At 47.5% G+C, this 18,542-nt stretch overlaps 1 protein-coding gene across 1 annotated transcript in view; it reads right to left on the bottom strand.

Moving 5' to 3' along the window:
- Positions 1–18,542, bottom strand: part of SMARCA4 (SWI/SNF related, matrix associated, actin dependent regulator of chromatin, subfamily a, member 4) — a 138,065-nt gene that overhangs the window by 94,717 nt on the left and 24,806 nt on the right. Inside the window, exons 9-13 of the mRNA XM_060253503.1 lie at positions 14,774–14,947; positions 14,468–14,635; positions 8,870–8,920; positions 6,755–6,885; positions 5,682–5,739 (exon numbers count right to left, since the gene is read on the bottom strand). Coding sequence (XP_060109486.1) covers positions 5,682–5,739; positions 6,755–6,885; positions 8,870–8,920; positions 14,468–14,635; positions 14,774–14,947 — 582 coding nt within the window. The remainder of the gene's footprint in view (positions 1–5,681; positions 5,740–6,754; positions 6,886–8,869; positions 8,921–14,467; positions 14,636–14,773; positions 14,948–18,542) is intronic.

The following is an 18,542-nucleotide window of genomic DNA, read 5'->3' on the forward strand; positions in this document are numbered from 1 at the left end:
GTGGAGGGGAAAAAACCTCAATAATCTTCTCAAGTGTTATGGTTTCCTGCCACAGAATACGTAACAGAAAAAAGAAATTGGCCCCAAAACCCCATAATATATTACAGGGGTGGCCAACGCTAGCTCTCCAGATGTTTTTTTGCCTACAACTCCCATCAGCATGGCCGATGGCTGGGGCTGATGGGAGTTGTAGGCAAGAAACATCTGGAGAGCTACCGTTGGCCACCCCTGACATATATTACCACATTTATATTCCATATGTTATATTGGCACATCCTTTTCTTTGTATAGCCTTTTCTTTTTTATGACAAAATTAACTTTGTTCCTTATAAAAGCGGGCAGGGGGATAGAGTCACTATGTATTCAGCTGTAAAATGTTTAGCAGTAGAATATGTGGGACTAACACGAAGGAATGCCATTATCCGGTATCCATGCCAACCGGTGTTCCCTCTAAGCCAGGGGTAGGGAACGCTGGCTCTCCAGATGGTTTTTGACTACAAAGCCCATCAGCCCCAGCCATTGGCCATGCTGGCTGGGGTTGCTGGGAGTTGTAGGCAAAAAACAACTGGAGAGCTACTGTTGGCCACCCCTGCTATATTATATTATATTTATTTTGGTAGATTTATATTCCACCCTTTCCCATAATGGGCTCAGGGCAGATCGCAAATATAGTAAAAACAGTTAAAATCCAACAGTAAAATAACCACGTACAATTAAAAACAGCACGGTTCAATAAGACGTAACATTTTGCAGATTAAAACATAAATATCGGCCCAAATATCGGTCTAGATCAGGGGAGGCCAAACCTGCTCAACCTAAGAGCCACATAAAAGAAACGTCAGATGTTTGAGAGCCACAAAATGTGAACGTCAGATGTTTGAGAGCAGGCAGATAGATAGACACAATGAAGAAGAAGGAGGAGGAGATGATAGATAGAGATATAGATAGACAGACAGACAGAGAGAGGAGGGAGCAGAGAGGGAGAGGTGGAAAGAAAGCTAACTTTAAATGCATTCTCCAAGCCACCGACTGGCTTGGTTTGGAGAAGTAATTGAAAGAGAGAAATGCCTTCTTCAAGCCAGCTGACAGGGTGGGTGGGGGGCTTCAAGAATCACACAATATGTGTGAAAGAGCCACAGTTTGGCCACCCCTGGTCTAGATTGTAAATCATACTGGGGGAGGACAATAGGTGGTATAGGCGGTAGAGGGTCTCTTGCATGACCGAGATTCAGTAGAAATTATTAAATTTTAAGATATTATTTGCTAAGCTGTATGTACTAACAAATTCTCCTAAGGGTTCTTTTAGGAAAACGGCACAATTACAATTTTGTGAATGTTCAGACAGTATAACAATTAGGGTTTGTAGAATCTTTCGGGCTCACGTGCCGTGTTCTACTGGAGAAAGTTTTTCCTTCCAGACGTTTCGTTCTCAGCTGCGGAGAACATCCTCAGTGGCGTTGCAGCCGGAGCAGGCGCTCTGACCTTCTTGGCTGCTGTGCATTGAGTGGGCCCAGGGCTGCTGGAGAACTGCTATTTCTAGGCTGGAGGGGGTGTGGTGAAAGGGCAATTGGTTTGTGGATGTGCCCATTGTTTGGTGGGGCTTCCTGGAAACCTTTGATAGTATAACAATTATTGATGTGTATTTTTCAAACCTTGAAAGCGAGGTGGGACTTCCTACACAAATTGTCCCCTGCAAGAAGAGAACAAAGGCATCGGGTGGCAGGGAGGGAGTACTAGCCCAGCCCATACCTTGGTGTGCTGACCTTCCACGCGCAGAAAAAGTTTACATCAGGCACCCCCAACCCTTTCTTTTTGAAAAAGTTTAAAATATTTATTAAAAAGAAAACTTTACAAGCAGATTTTTTATCGCTGCACCATCCTTTCAAGCCTGCGGACATCTCTGGAACTCTGACACAGTGCAGCGGGCACAGTCACAGAACTGCTGCCACAGGAGGCGGAGCCAGCCACAAAATGGCTGCTGCAGCTTACTTTCTGTCAGGGCTCTTTTTTTTGGTAGCAGGAACTCCTTTGCCTATTAGGCCAGACCCCCCTGATATAGCCAGTCCTCCCAGAGCTTACAGGGCTCTTTGTACAGGGTCTACTGTAAGCTCCAGGAGGATTGGCTACATCAGGGGGGATTCGGCCTAATCTGGACTTTTTTGTAGCAGGGACTCCTTTGCCTATTAGGCCACGCCCCCCTGATGCAGCCAATCCTCCTGGAGCTTACAGTAGACCCTGTACGAAGAGCCTTGTAAGCTCTGGGAGGATTGGCTACATCAGGAGGGTGTGGCCTAATAGGCAAAGGAGTCCCTGCTACAAAAAAGTCCAGATTAGGCTGCAGCCCTTTGATATAGCCAATCCTCCCAGAGTTTACAGGGCTCTTCGTACAGGGCCTACTGTAAGCTCCAGGAGGACTGGCTACATCAGGGGTGTGTGGCCTAAGATGCAAAGGAGTCCCTGCTACAAAAAAAACCCCTGATGTGACTGGAGATAAGCTATGGCAGCCATTTTGTGGTAGGCTCCGCCTCCTTCAGTAGCCATTCAATGACAGCCAGGGCTTTTCTTTCATAGCAGGAACTCCTTTGCCTATTAGGCCCCACCCCCCTGATGCAGCCAATCCTCCCAGAGCTTACAGGGCTCTTCATACAGGGCCTACTGTAAACTCCAGGAGGACTGGCTACATCAGGGGGGCGTGGCCTAATAGACAAAGGAGTTCCTGCTACAAAAAAAACCCCTTGATGTGACTGGAGATAAGCTATGGCAGCCATTTTGTGGCAGGCTCCGCCTCCTTCAGCAGCCATTCAATGGCAGCCAGGGCTTTTCTTTCGTAGCAGGAACTCCTTTGCCTATTAGGCCACACACCCCTGATGTAGCCAGTCCTCCCAGGGCTTACAGGGCTCTTCGTACAGGGCCTACTGTCAGCTCCAGGAGGATTGGCTGCATCAGGAAGGTGTGGCCTAATATGCAAAGGGTTCCTGCTACAGAAAAAGCCCTTGTGGGCACTTTAGTGTGGTCGCAGAGACATGAACGGCACATCAAAGAAAGGGCCGAGCAGATTAGCTGAACAAGAGTCCTCACAAAATATCTGACAGGAACTCAAAAGGAGAGCCTGAAATATGCATGTCCTAGCTATTATCTGCCGGTCTGTGAACTTTCCTGAGGCACGAGCACAGCTGCTGCCCTGCCACAAAAGCCCACAGAACAGATGTGAAGGCAGACGAAGGTGGGGATTTGCAGAAAGAGCCTAGAAAGGAGGCCTGGCACAAATCTGAAAGCCATCAGCTAAAGGGAAACGGAGGGGAGAAAGGAGAATGTTGGGGAAATGGAATGGAAACTGGGAGAGACAGACATTGGTGGAGCTGCCATGATGTCACAGAACATGCGGGAAAAAGTGATGCATGAGTCACAGAGTTGGAAAGAGCAGAAAGCTCTGGGTGAGAAAGGTCAGTCGGGTTCCAAGCTGGTTTCGAGTTCTATGTGAGTAGGGATACTGGTTATCTTTTCTTGGACTAATATTTCTACTGGGGATGTGATGCTTAATTATGGTTATGGCTGTCGGTGGAATATGTGATTCAGAAGGGAGAATGCGCATGAATCAAGCCATTGGGAAAACGTCAACACAGGGCTGAATTCAGCACAGCTAAATAAACGCATCATGCGTGCTTGTACTATGCTTCAATTTCTTTTCCAGACTGAGCTGCTCTTGTTTCAGTGGTTGTCACATGCCGTTTGGGTGACAGACACACTTTCACTTGCAGTTTGGCTCCAAATTACATGTAGAATATACTTTCCTTGGACCAAGAGAGAAAGACACATAACTGAAGACACAAGTATGTGGCTAGGGCACAGGGGCTCTTGCATCACCAAGATTGTGTAGAAAATCATTTTTAATTGGTCCTATTTTCGTTCGCGAAGCCAAGCCGAGATTTTCTGTATTCATTGTACTGCCTGGAGCTAATGTGCAATATATATGTTTGACCACTGAGGAAGGCCAAATTGGCCACATGCATATAGCCCTGGTCATGTAAGCTTTCTGCTTGATACCTATGCATGATTTTATCCTATTTTAAGGCTAACATGCCATATCAGTCACACACATGCGAGCTCTTCCTCCAACACAGGAAGGGCCGTGTGTCATTACATAGAGTGTGTAATACTTATTAAGGCTGTACTGTCAAGATACAAAAAGATGATGATGGAGGAGGAGGAGGAGAAAAAAAAGGAGAAGAAAAAGGAGGAGGAGGAAGAAAAGAAAAAGGAGTAGAAGAAGAAAAAAAGGAGGAGAAGGAAAAAAGAAAGAGGAGGAGGAGAAAAAGAAGGAGAAGGAGGAGGAGGAGGAGGAAGAAAAGAAAAAGGAGGAGGAGGAGAAAAAAAGGAGGAGCAGAAGAAAAAAAGGAGAAGAAAAAGGAGAAGGAGAAGAAAAAGGAGAAGGAGAAGAAAAAAGGAGTAGAAGAAAAAGAAGGAGAAGAAAAAGGAGAAGGAGGAGGAGAAGAAAAAGAAGGAGTAGAAGAAAAAGAAGAAGAAAAAGGAGAAGAAAAAGAAGGAGAAGGAGGAGTAGAAAAAGAAGGAGGAGGAGAAAAAGGAGGAGGAGGAGAAGGAAAAAAGGAGAAGAAAAAGGAGAAGGAGAAGAAAAGGAAGAAGGAGGAGGAGGAGAAAAAGAAGAAGGAGGAGGAGAAAAAGGAAGAGGAGAAGGAGAAGAAAAAGAAGGAGAAGAAAAAGATGAAGGAGAAGGAGAAGAAAAAGGAGGAGAAGAAAGAGGAGGAGGAGAAGAAAAAGGAGAAGGAGGAGGGGAAAAAAGGAGAAGAAAAAGAAAGAGGAGAAGGAAAAGAAGAGGAGGAGGAGGAGGAGTTGGATTTTAGACCCCACTTTTCTCAGGGAGCCTTGGAGTTGCTTATGATCGTCTTCCCCTCCTTTTCCCATGACAGGCACCTCGTGAGGCAGGTGGGTCTGAGAAACTTGAGAGAGAACTATGCCTGGCCCAAAGTTACCCAGCAGGGTTCATGTGGAGTGGAGGAGAAGTGGAGAACCAAACCTGGCTCTCAGATTAGAAGACGAGGAGTTGGTTTTTATACCCCACTTTTCTCTACCAGAAGGAGTCTCAAAGCATCTTGCAATCGCCTTCCCTTCCGCTCCCCACAAGAGGCACCTAGTGAGGTAGATGGGGCTGAGAGAGTTCGGAGAGAACTGTGACTGACCCGGGGCCATCCCCGTAGGCTTCATGGGGAGGAGGAGTGGGGAACCAAACCTGGTTCTCCAGATTAGAGTCTGCTGCTCTTAACCGCTGCTTCACACTGGTTCAACATCTACTTTAAGCAAATGGGCAGAAATCTACCCTGTTGGGCCTGTGAGCAGGCAACCTAGAAGGCAGAGGCAAACCTGCCACTCCGTTTAACCTGACTGACCAAACTTCCAAATTACCTCAGATTGAAGCAAGAAAGTTGCGCTGACGATAAGAACCACCTGGCTGAGGTAAAGAGCTGCTCAAAGAAAGAAATGAGAGCAAAAAAGAAGTGGAAAAGGAGACCGAAGCCGCACACGACGCCGACATTTTCAGAGGCACCCACCTCTGAAGGTAAGCAGTGCTCCCAAATTACGGCATATTTCATTTCTTGCTTTTGGTCTAGCTCAGAGAACAAAAAAAGATTAAGAAAACAAGCTCAAAGCTAAACATTCCTTCTTACCTCCTCCTCCTCCTCCGATCCGCTTTCCTCACTGTCAGATCTTGGCGCTACTTCATATCTGTTTAAACAGTTATGACATTTTTTAATGTTGCTGATGCAGGGTGATTAATAAAAGCTGCAGGAAATTCTTCCTATGTTGGATGATGTGAGGACAATCAGATGCTTGACAGCACCCGGAAGAACTGCCAACCAGCTCCTCAGCCGAACCACCACCAGCTGAGTCTGAAGCAGGCTCCGGAAAGAACTTTCAGAGCAAAGACATGAGGCACACCGATGCTTCAGATCTCTCAGCCCTGAGTTCAAGCAGAGTTGCTGCCACCCAAGGAGCAGGCTGATTGAGACTCCCATATAGTTCCCACCCAGGACCTGGTAACCTTGTGGAAGCAACAAGTCTATTCTCTGGCTTGCATCCACGCTCCTTCCTGATTCCAGATCCTGACCTGCCTGAATTCCTTGGCACCTTTGGCTTTTGGACACTGACTTCTGCTTCCGGTTTGCGATTTTGCTTTGGTGACTTGGCCCCTTGCTTGACTCCCTGGACTTTGACCTTGGACTGGCTTTGGACTCCTGCCTGCCTGCGCCCCGAGAACGTGACAATGCTCTTCCCTCCCAACTCAGAAAACAAGAGTTTCAAGCATATATTTTGTAAATTTTGTGTGTGCGCACACGCGCACGTGCATGCCTGGAAGTTGTGGTGCCTTCTGGCGACCCCTACTGGGGCCTGGAGGATGTTCAGAGCTTGATACAGCCTGCCCCTGCCCCTCCCAACTACTGGTATTCCTTGGAGGTCTCCCCTCCAAGTCCTTGCCAGAGTTGGCCCGGCTGAGCCTCTGAGATCGGATGAGGTCACTGGGCTTGCCTGGGCTATCCAGGCCAAGGCGGAAAACAAGAGTATTTCTGACATCCTGGAGACAACAAGCTGTTGGGGATCCTCGTGACTCCCCGACAAGAGGCTAGTTACAAACGTCACTATGAGTTACACTGCTATTGTGGTTTACACTGCTATTGTGGACCTGCTGCTGTAATCCTCTCTGGGGGCGGAAAAGAGATCTGAAGAAAGAAACAAAAATTACCCGGGGTTCATCTCCAGCCAGGCATCCAGTTGCCCCGCCTTTGGCGCGTCCGTGCCGGTGAGAATGTTGCCACTCTCCACGTGGATCACCTTCACAGGGAGGTCACTCATCTGGCTGGTTTCATCCAAAGGCTTCGAAAACAAAAAGCACAAACGAACGATAAGCACTCTTCCTTCTCTCCTTGGCAAACCGAGATTCAAGTCAATTAGAGAACAGAACGGAATCCTTTAGCTCATGGGTGTCAAACAGGCGGCCCAGGGATCTAATCAGGCTCCCGAGCAACTGGCTGTCGTCTGCTTCCTTCTCCCTCTCTCTTGCTTCCTTCTGCATCTCAGCTTGCTTTGCCAGGCTTGCTCAATCACACGAGAGCTACAGAGCAAAACTTCTATTTTCTTCATTGGCTGAGGCTCCTCTCTTGGGGAGGAAGGGGGGAGGGAGAGCTTGCTCCGCCAGGCTTGCTCAATAGCACGAGAACTACAGAGCAAAATTTCTATTTCCTCCATTGGCTGAGGCTCCTCCCTTGGGGAGGAAGGGGGGAGGGAGAGCTTGCTCTGCCAAGCTTGCTCAATCGCATGAGAGCAAAACTTCTATTTTCTCCATTGGCTGAGGCTCCTCCCTTGGGGAGGAAGGGGGGAGGGAGAGCTTGCTCCGCCAGGCTTGCTCAATCGCACGAGAGCTACAGAGCAAAACTTTTATTTTCTCCATTGGCTGAGGCTTCTCCCTTGGGGAGGAAGGGGGGAGGAAGAGCTTGCTCCGCCAGGCTTGCTCAATCGCACGAGAGTTAGAGAGCAAAACTTCTATTTTCTCCATTGGCTGAGGCTCCTCCCTTGGGGAGGAAGGGGGGAGGGAGAGCTTTCTCCGCCAGGCTTGCTCAATCGCATGAGAGCTACAGAGCAAAACTTTTATTTTCTCCATTGGCTGAGGCTTCTCCCTTGGGGAGGAAGGGGGGAGGGAGAGCTTGCTCCGCCAGGCTTGCTCAATCGCACGAGAGCTAGAGAGCAAAACTTCTATTTTCTCCATTGGCTGAGGCTCCTCCCTTGGGGAGGAAGGGGGGAGGGAGAGCTTTCTCCGCCAGGCTTGCTCAATCGCACGAGAGCTACAGAGCAAAACTTCTATTTTCTCCATTGGCTGAGGCTCCTCCCTTGGGGAGGAAGGGGGGAGGGAGAGCTTGCTCCGCCAGGCTTGCTCAATCGCACGAGAGCTACAGAGCAAAACTTCTATTTTCTCCATTGGCTAAGGCTCCTCCCTTGGGGAGGAATGGGGGAGGGAGAGCTTGCTCTGCCAGGTTTGCTCAATCGCACGAGAGCTACAGAGCAAAACTTCTATTTTCTCCATTGGCTGAGGCTCCCCCCTTGGGGAGGAAGGGGGAAGGGCGAGCTTGCTTTGGCAGGCTCTCTCAATCACATAGCAGGGCTACTGAGCCAAGCCTCCCTTCCTTCTTTATTTATTTTGGCTGGCTTGTATTCCACCTTTTCCCGCAAATGAGCCCAGGGCGGGCAACAACATAGATTAAGTCACAATTAAAGCTTACAGATCAAAAACTACACAATAAAACCATAAAAACAATAATATACACCACAGGCGGCAATTTCAATTGGGCACATTCTGCAGACTGCTATGACTATGGCCCAGAGAACACAATAGGAAGATGGTGCTGGAGAAATGGCACATTGCTGCTAGCTGTTAGAAGCCAGCAGCGGATCATAAAAGGTTAATTTTTGAAGAATTCTATGGTCATCCGGTTTAGTGAGTGACTGGCCAAAAGCCGCCCGGTTAGCTTTATATCTAAGTGGAGATTTGAGTCCAGGTCTTCCTGGATGAACCAGCCATGAGCTCACGTTAATACGTTGTTAGAAAAAGAATTGTTCTTGGGGTGAAAAATTCTCTCTGCTGAAGATGGGACCCCAATTTTCCCCCCCCAATATTTCGTTAGTGAAAGAATCAGATTTATAATGAAGGCCGTACAGTATAAAAACATAGGAGGGTAAATGAGGATACAGTGTACAACAATGTAAAGACAAAGCGTACAGGATTGGCCACAGCCAAACAGAAGAGGGACCTTCCTGACTAACAAACTTTTCTGTCCCGCACGGAATCAAAAGCATTTGTTCTTACTTCGCCATCTGGTCCGATCGCCGGGGTCTGCCCTTCTGCAGCCTCAGCCTTCTGGAAAGAAAAGATAATTAACTCAGCTTCTGTTATCAGTGTGAACAACAGCCGCAAAAGCCGCTTTCAAACATATTATTCTGGAGCAAGCTCTCTAGAAGCCCATATCTACTCCTCACTGGGCGACAAGAGAAGGAAATCATCCTGAAGGGAAACAGAATCTGGACATTATTAAGCGAGGTGAAAAGGAAAGTGTTCCTTCTCCCAGTGGTAGGTCGATGCCACCCACTGAACATCAAGCGAGCGCTATCCAGACTATTCTAACGGGGAGATGTTCTCCATGTTCAAGGCACGGAGCTTCCAGCAGAGGGAAACGCTCCAGAAATGGCACGCAATATAAAAATAGAAGGAACACGACGACCTGAAAAGCGTGCGACAGGCTCCCTTAACCTCCCTCAACTTCTTTGTCTGTGGGATATCCTTCTCCAGAAGCACGCTGCAAACAATGGGCAGACCCAGAGATATGGTGGGGGGGAGGGAAAGTGGAGGGAATTGGAAAGCTCTCTCTCTCTCTCAAAAAGGATATTATAGCATTGGAAAAAGTGCAGAAAAGGGCAATTAGAATGATTAAAGGTTTGGAACACTTTCCCTATGAAGAAAGGCTGAAACGCTTGGGGCTCTTTAGCTTGGAGAAACGTCGACTGTGGGGTGACATGATAGAGGTTTACAAGGTTATGCATGGGATGGAGAAAGCAGAGAAAGAAGTCCTTTTTTCCCTTTCTCACGATACAAGAACTTGTGGGCATTCGATGAAATTGCTGAGCAGTCAGGTTAAAATGGATAAAAGGAAATCCTTCTTCACCCAAAAGGTGATTAACATGTGGAATTCAATGCCACAGAAGGTGGTGGTGGCTGCAAGCATAGCCAGCTTTAAGAGGGGATTGGATAAAAATATGGAGCAGAGGTCCATCAGTGGCTATTAGCCACAGTGTATGTATATATGTGTGTGTGTGTGTATACATACACACACATATATTGGCCACTGTGTGACACCGAGTTTTGGACTGGATGGGCCATTTGCCTGATCCAACATGGCCTCTCTTATGTTATGTTCTCTCTCTCAAAAAAGCCCCTGTGAAATGTTTTCTCTTTTGGAATGAGTGAAATTTTAAGACAAAGTGCAACTCAGAATGTGTATTACGAAGCTTTAAAAAAATGTCAGACAAGCAGAGGCCCATAAAACTAGTGTGACGGGGATCTCACCTGCCCCCTGTGAGAGCCAGTTTGGTGTGGTGAAGGGCGCGAACTCATATCTGGGAGAACCGAATTTGATTTCCCCACTCCTCCCTTTGCAGCTGCTGATATGGCCTTGGGTCAGCCATAGCTCTGGCAGAGGTTTTCCTTGAAAGAGCAGCTGCTGTGAGAGCCCTCTCAGCCCCACCCGCCTCACAGGGCATCTTTTGTGGAGGAGGAAGGGAAAGGAGATGGTTAGCTGCTCTGCGACTCAGAGTGGAGGGCGGGATATAAATCCAATATCATCATCATCAACCACCTGCCTTAAAACCTGGCAGTGACAGGGTCTGGAAGCCACTCCAAGGCTGAAGTGACTCCTGACATCCATTGCCACAACAAGACCTGGAGGCTGCAGAGCTGGGGGTATTTCCTGGTATCTGCCACTGCAGCAGGGCCTGGAGAGACTCCTGAACAGCTGGCCACAGCTCCCGTGCTCCCCCAAACAGGCAAGAAAAGAGCGTTCTCTGCACTTGTGCAGAGAACGTTCCTTTACTTTAGGGGCGGGGGGCTTCAAACCAACATTTCAGTGTTTTCTGCACATCTGGAGAGCCCCCCAAGAGTGCAGAAAAACCCTTTTGACCTGTGTGGCCCCAATCCAACGATTTACCTATCCACAAGTTGCAGCCACACAAGGCTGACAGTATGCAGATCTATGGAATCTGAAGAAAATTCCTGTATGTTCTGTGGACATATAGAACTTATTTTCAAATAAATGTTCACTGTCTTTATGTGACGAATGAGCTTCAAAGTATATGTTGATAATAAACTACTGAAGAATTACAGTAAGCTTTCTATGGTTGACGAGCCGCGTGGCGCAGAGTGTTAAAGCTGCAGTACTGCAGTCTTAAGCTCTGCTCACGACCTGAGTTCGATCCCCAGTAGAAGCTGGGTTTTCAGGCAGCCGGCTCGAGGTTGACTCAGCCTTCCATCCTTCTGAGGTGTGTCAAATGAGTCCCCGGCTTGCTGGGGGGAAAGTGTAGATGTCTGGGGAAGGCAATGGCAAACCACCCCGTAAAAAGTCTGCCATTAAAACGTTGTGAAAGCAACATCACCCCAGAGTCGAAAACAACTGGTGCTTGCACAGGGGACCTTTCCTTTTCTTTTCTTCCCTTCTATTGTCGAGTACAAAACTTGTTTTCTATTTTCAACTTTTGTTTTTTCCTCCCTCTAGATGGCAGGAGGTGGTGGCGGCCACAAGCATGGCCACCTTCAAGAGGGGGTTAGATAAAAATATGGAGCAGAGGTCCATCAGTGGCTATTAGCCACAGTGTGTGTGTGTGTGTGTGTGTGTATATATATATATATTTGGCCACTGTGTGACACAGTGTGACACAGAATGTGCCACTGTGTGACCCAGAGTGTTGGACTGGATGGGCCATTGGCCTGATCTAACATGGCTTCTCTTATGTTCTTATGTTCTTAAGAACAAAGTCTGAGTCTTAGACCAGCGCAGTTTAATTCCAGGTGCGAAGCTGCCGCTGAAACTTGGTTCTGTTGCTTCAGACCAACGCAGCCATAGAACCAGCCCTGGAGCAGCAAAAGAAGCCGCTGCAGCAGACAGGTGTGAGACGACCGAGTTCTCCCACACGGCTGCCTTTTCTGCAGAAACTCTCACACCTCCCTTGGGGAGGCGGGAGAAAAACCCGGTGCCGCCGCTGAGGATTCCTATTTGGGGAATGGAATGCTGAGATTCCAGTTCTGACCTGGCGCAGAGTCTCTCTTGGGACTTGCCACGTTTGGGTGAGCCGTGAACTGAAATCGCTGCATACTGAAGTTTCCTGTAAAACAGGACTAGCACCCTGCTGCTTCCTACCGCTTAAAAGACTGTGGGGTGGATCCCACGCTCTCCTCCTTCCACTCCGCCGAGCAAAATCTGTTTACTCATTAAAACGTTTTGACTCACCCTTTCCTCTTGGCTCAAGTCTGAAGCCTTTCTCGAACCCAGGGAGATTTCTTCCAACTGGCTCTTCAGATGTTCACCCTGGAGTTTGGGGGCTGAATATCCCACCTGCCTAACGGGCCCCTCAGCAACGCAGAGCCTATTCGCAAGCTCGGTTCAATGCGCTACCATCTGGCATACTTCTTGGGAGAGTCCATAAAACTCCCCATGCTAGCAGACTGTGCTCTTGCGCATCTCCAGAGATAGGAACTTTAGAATATGTGTTCTTAAACTGCACTTTTTACTCTCACCTCCGCTCCATACCCATTGACCCCCTGCCTGAGTGAGCAAACAGCGAAGCCCGACAAATATAAAATGGTCTTCTTGTTGTCAACTCGGAACCAATTGGTAATTGAAACTGTTGCACATTTTTTATATCCAGTATCCAGGAGGCGCTTAATGTATTTGCAAATTGCCATCTGACGGACGGATGGGTTCCCTGTTATGTTCGATATCATGCCAATAAAGGTTTCCCCAGATACGCCCCCGAGGTCGCTGCGGTCACCTCTGGCCCTAAGGACATCCAACTTGCCTCAACCAGGGCAGGGCCTTTTCAGCCCTGGCCCCTGCCTGGTGGAATCAGCTCCCTGTGGAGATCCGGGCCCTACCTGAACTACTACCATTCCGTAGGGCCTACAAGATGGAGCTGTTCCGCCGGGTTTATGGTTGAGGCAGCGGGCACCCGATTGTTCCATCATTTGGCCCCCCTTGTGGGGACATTGTACTTTATCGCAGCGCTATCACCATCACTTAAACGTGGGCTTATAACTGGCTACTTGACATGCGGTGCCTTTTTCGCCGATGGTGCATTTTATTGATTGGTTATTGTTTTTACTGTTTAATTTTAATGTGGTATTTTAACTCTGTTTTATAGCTTTGTATTGTTTCTATGATATGTTGTGATCCGCCTTGAGCCCGGTTACGGGAGAAGGCGGAATAGAAGCCTAGAAAATATAATAAATAAAAATTGTATTGTATTGCATTGTAAGGAAAAGGAAAGGTCCCCTGTGCAAGCACCAGTCGTTTCCGACTCTGGGGTGACGCTGCTTTCACAACGTTTTCACGGCAGACCTTTTTACGGGGTGGTTTGCCATTGCCTTCCCCAGTCATCTACACTTTCCCCCCAGCAAGCTGGGGACTCATTTCACTGACCTCGGAAGGATGAAAGGCTGAGTCAACCTTGAGCCGGCTACCTGAAAACCCAGTTTCCACAAGGGATCGAACTCAGGTCATGAGCAGAGCTTAGGATTGCAGTACTGCAGCTTTAACACTCTTTGCCACGGGGCTCTTGCCATTAGAGCTTACAAGGCTCTTATTACAGGGCCAACATGAGGAAGAATTTGCTGACTGTTAGAGAGCATTTCCTCAGTGGAACAGGCTTCCTCCTCAGAAGGCAGTGGGCTCTCCTTCCTTGGAGGTTCTCAAACAGAGGCTAGATGGCCATCTGACAGCAATGAGGATCCTGTGAATTTAGGAGTAGGTATTTGTGAATTTCCTGCATTGTGCGGGAGGCTGGACTAGATGACCTTGGAGGTCCCTTCCAACTCTACAATTCTAGGATCAGCGACATGAGGGGTGTGGTCTAACATGCAAATGAGTTCCTGCTACAAAAAAAAGCCCTGCAAATGGGAAACCACCTCTATTAAAGCTCTTGCCTTGAAACCTTCTTCGGGAGGTGGTGGGCTCTCCTTCCTTGGAGGTTTTTCAACAGAGGCTAGATGGCCATCTGACAGCAATGAAGATCCTGTGAATTTAGGGGGAGGGGTTTGTGAGTTTAGAGCGGTTCCTCAGTGGAACAGGCTTCCTCCTCGGGAGGTGGTGGGCTCTCCTCCTTGGAGGCTTTTAAACAGAGGCTAGATGGCCATCTGACAGCAATGAGGATCCTGTGGATTTAGAGGGGGTGGTATTTGTGAGTTTCCTGCATGGTGAAGGGTGGGACTAGATGACTCTGAAGGTCCCTTCCAACTCTATGATTTTATAACTGGCCACATAAGAGGGGTGTAGCCTAATATGCAAAGGTGTTCCTGCTACAAACCCCCCCCCCCCTGCAAATGGGAAACCACCTCTGTTACAGCTCTTGCCTTGAAAATCTTGCCATAAGTCAGCTGCGATCTAACCAGCAACTTTAAAGGGAGGGGAGTGTGTGTGTGTGTGTGTAAAAAGTGCTGCAACAAGCTATGCCAAGCTAAAACGGAAGCTGTTCAGTTTGCTGTATTAAAATGCCGGCTGCTGGAGTAACAACCAAGTTCTGTGTGTCACTCTTAATTCTCAGAAAATCTTGGTTGTTTCTATCCCGTCAGGCTGCTCAGAAGCTCCCAATCGAAGTGGCAACTGACAAGAGAAGGGATGGAAATGCTACGGATTGTAGCGGTTACCTTCTTTTTCTTCTTCTTCTTCTTCTCCTTGGCCACCTGAGCAGCCTTGTGCTGCCTCACCAGTTCCGTGAGGTTGGCGACATACTCATCTGTCTGCTGAAGCAAGTAGGCCAAGCGTTTGTCTTTCTTTTGATCGATCAGCTTCCGGTACCCTTCTTCATCTTCAGCCTTTAAAAAAACACAGGTAATTCTACTTTTTTAAAAATCACCCCAGGAACGACAGACATTTAACAACACGACTCAACTAAATTGTCACTCGCACGTCTCAGCCAGGAAAAATTTTTTACAGACGGATCCCGGTCTTACCATCAACCTGCGCATCCGCTCCTTCTCAATTCTTTCATTCTCCTTCTTCTGCTCACGCTCCGTGTTGGCATGATACGTGGCCACGGCCTTGGTGAGTTTCTGGATCTTGCCCGTGACAGACCGGTGGTATTCTTTGAAATCCTTGGCATGCTGCAGAATGCTGTTGAGGTACTCCTGAAAAGGGACAGCAGGAAAATGGGTGACGGGACAAGAAACCTGGTAGTTTTGTACTGCAAACGCACTTAAGAGTGCATGGAATCTCAGACGTCCACACACAGCAATCGTAAAAACTATTCGTTCTTCATTCATTGCTGTTTGCTCCAAGAGTGTACTTGACATTTATTTGCGCAATTACCTACACCATGAAGGAACCCAATGTTTCCCTCTAAGCTGCAGAGTCTTGTGAGCAAAAATTCTACTTTGTGAGCTACTGGCATGAAAGTTGTGAGCTAGTGCACAAATTTTTGTGCTCTGGGGTCGTCCTTCCTGAGCTAAGACAAAAATGTGCGAGCTGGAGGCTAAAACGCTGTGAGTGAGCTCACGCGAACTCGGCTTAGAGGGAACTGCCTGTAGCTTTGCACCTTTACTAAACAACGAAAAGAAAAAAAGGTCTAGCCTCCATTATAGAAATGCCCTATTCAACGAACAATGGGCTAAGGTTTGGTCCAGTAATCTTTTCCATACACACCTTAAATCTAAAATTGCAAAACTTCAGACTTCATTCAAGATGGAACTTCTCCCCTGAGATTGTCCCACCTTAAGCTTAAACCTGATCCTCTGTGTTGGAAGGGTTGTAAACAAATAGGTTCTTTTCAGCACATTGCTGGTGGTATTGTCCCGTTATTCAGGTTTTTTTGGAGTAAAATTCTTCCAATCATTGAAGATATTTTTAAAAATATCAATTCCGAAAACTCCAGAATCAACACTTTTAAACCTTGGTCAGCTTCAGAACTGTTGTTATATATGTTGTTGTTCCTTGTTCCTAATAACTGCTAAAACCCTGATTTGAGCTTAATTGGAAAACTGGCAAAACCATTACGCTGGCAGATAAGTTCCGAAAAGTGTGGGCTGTTTTAATAATAGACAAACTAGTTCAACAAATAATACAACCAAAATACCACAGAAAAAGGAAAAATTTCCTTGAGAAATGGGTGTCCTGCCTTTGATTACATAGAAAATAACAACTATGAAGATTACAAGATACCACAACAATATAGGAACTTTTTTATTGCAACCTTAGCCTATATCCTAGCACAAATGTATTAAGACTATTTTATTCATGTATGATACATGCACATGATCCTGTCTTTTGTTACACTTTTTTAAAAGATAATTTAATATTACTGCTTAATTTTTTAAAAAAAAAATTATACAGAGATACACAGGAACAAGTTTTGTTCTTACGATGATTCAGAGGTGAGCCGTCATGGGTGGACTATGTCCCTCCCTGCTGGGAAGTTATGAATGACTCAGCTGTGCCTGCAGCTATCCAAATGCTGATCAAGCTACACAGCCACACGTACGTCTTATGCTGGCACCATGCTAACCCCACAGATCAGGCTAGAAACCCAGATCCAAGTGTAGGCGAAGGAACACGCTACAGCCCCTCACTGCAAGTAGCCCTGTTGGTTCCAAACAAAAACCAAAACCAAAAGGCTTTTCTCAAGATCAACCAAAATGACATCAAGATGGGTTGCCTATTAGTCCGTCTGTAGCAGTAGAAGACAGTAAGAGGCCAGCAGCATCTTAAAGAGTCCAGTAGCACTAACAAATTGGTGGCAGGGTAGAAGCTTTCTAAAGAAGTAAGAACATAAGAGAATCCATGTTGAATCAGGCCAATGGCCCATCCAGTCCAACACTCTGTGTCACATAAGAACATAAGAGAAGCCGTGTTGGATCAGGCCAATGGCACCTCCAGTCCAACACTCTGTGTCACATAAGAACATAAGAGAAGCCGTGTTGGATCAGGCCAATGGCACCTCCAGTCCAACACTCTGTGTCACATAAGAACATAAGAGAAGCCCTGTTGGATCAGACCAGTGGCCCCTCCAGTCCAACACTCTGTGTCACATAAGAACATAAGAGAAGCCGTGTTGGATCAGGCCAATGGCACCTCCAGTCCAACACTCTGTGTCACATAAGAACATAAGAGAAGCCGTGCTGGATCAGGCCAGTGGCACCTCCAGTCCAACACTCTGTGTCACATAAGAACATCAGAGAAGCCCTGTTGGATCAGGCCAGTGGCCCCTCCAGTCCAACACTCTGTGTCACATAAGAACATAAGAGAAGCCGTGCTGGATCAGGCCAGTGGCACCTCCAGTCCAACATTCTGTGTCACATAAGAACATCAGAGAAGCCCTGTTGGATCAGGCCAGTGGCCCATCCAGTCCAACACTCTGTGTCACATAAGAACATAAGAGAAGCCGTGTTGGATCAGGCCAATGGCACCTCCAGTCCAACACTCTGTGTCACATAAGAACATAAGAGAAGCCCTGTTGGATCAGACCAGTGGCCCCTCCAGTCCAACACTCTGTGTCACATAAGAACATAAGAGAAGCCGTGTTGGATCAGGCCAATGGCACCTCCAGTCCAACACTCTGTGTCACATAAGAACATAAGAGAAGCTGTGTTGGATCAGGCCAATGGCACCTCCAGTCCAACACTCTGTGTCACATAAGAACATAAGAGAAGCCGTGTTGGATCAGGCCAATGGCACCTCCAGTCCAACACTCTGTGTCACACAGTGGGCAAAAAAACCATGTGCCAGGACACTAGAAGCCCTCCCACTGTGCCCCCCAAGCACCAAGAAGACCCAGCATCACTGCCCCAGACATAAGAACATAAAAGAAGCCATGTTGGATCAGGCCAGTGGCCCATCCAGTCCAACACTCTGTGTCACACAGGGGCCAAAAAACCCAGGTTCCATCAGGAGGTCCATCAGCAGAACCAGGATACTAGAAGCCCTCCCACTGTTCCCCCACCTCCAAACACGAAGAATACAGAGCATCACAGCCCCAGACGGAGAGTTCCAACAATACGCTGTGGCTAATAGCCACTGATGGACTTCTGCTCCAGATGTTTCTCCAATTCCCTCTTGAAGCTGTCTATGCTTATAGCCGCCGCCACCTCCTGTGGCAGTGAATTCCATATGTTAATCACCCTGTGGGTGAAGGACTTCCTTTTATCAGTTCTAACCCAACTGCTCAGAATTTCATTGAGTACCCATGAGTTCTTGTATTGTGAGAAAGGGAGAAAAGGACTTCTTTCTCTGCCTTCTCTATCCCAGGCATAAGTGAGTCGTGACTCCCAAAAGCTCCTATCCCGTCCCAAATTTTGTTAGTCTTTAGGATGCTACTGGAGGGTAAAAAGGCAGCTGGTGGAACGGTGGTTGGGGGCACCTGCGGTCCTCTGCAAAGAAGCATCTGACTGAGAATCTGAAAACCAGGCCGAGGCCTTTTCAGGTGTTCTCCTGATACTCTGCAGAACAGCCTGCTGAGTACAGACTAGAAAAACACCCTCCTTCCCAGCTTTTTTTGAAAATTTTGGAAGACAGTTCCTTCTGAAAGGCTTTTACCTGATTATAGGGGAGAGATTATTCTCTGTCTCATGATTGCATTTGCTCTGGAGCACCCACTCTGCCTTTACAAAGAATGAGCTAGAGCCTCGTGAGGACAGGATTTTTAGGTGCCGTTTAAAAGCCATCAGTCTTGAAAAAGGCAATGAAACGTTTGACTCCGGCTAACATGGACTGGTTTTCTGTGGATGAACT

The sequence above is a fragment of the Heteronotia binoei genome, chromosome 13, assembly GCF_032191835.1.
Source record: "Heteronotia binoei isolate CCM8104 ecotype False Entrance Well chromosome 13, APGP_CSIRO_Hbin_v1, whole genome shotgun sequence".
Classification (NCBI taxonomy): Eukaryota; Metazoa; Chordata; class Lepidosauria; order Squamata; family Gekkonidae; genus Heteronotia; species Heteronotia binoei.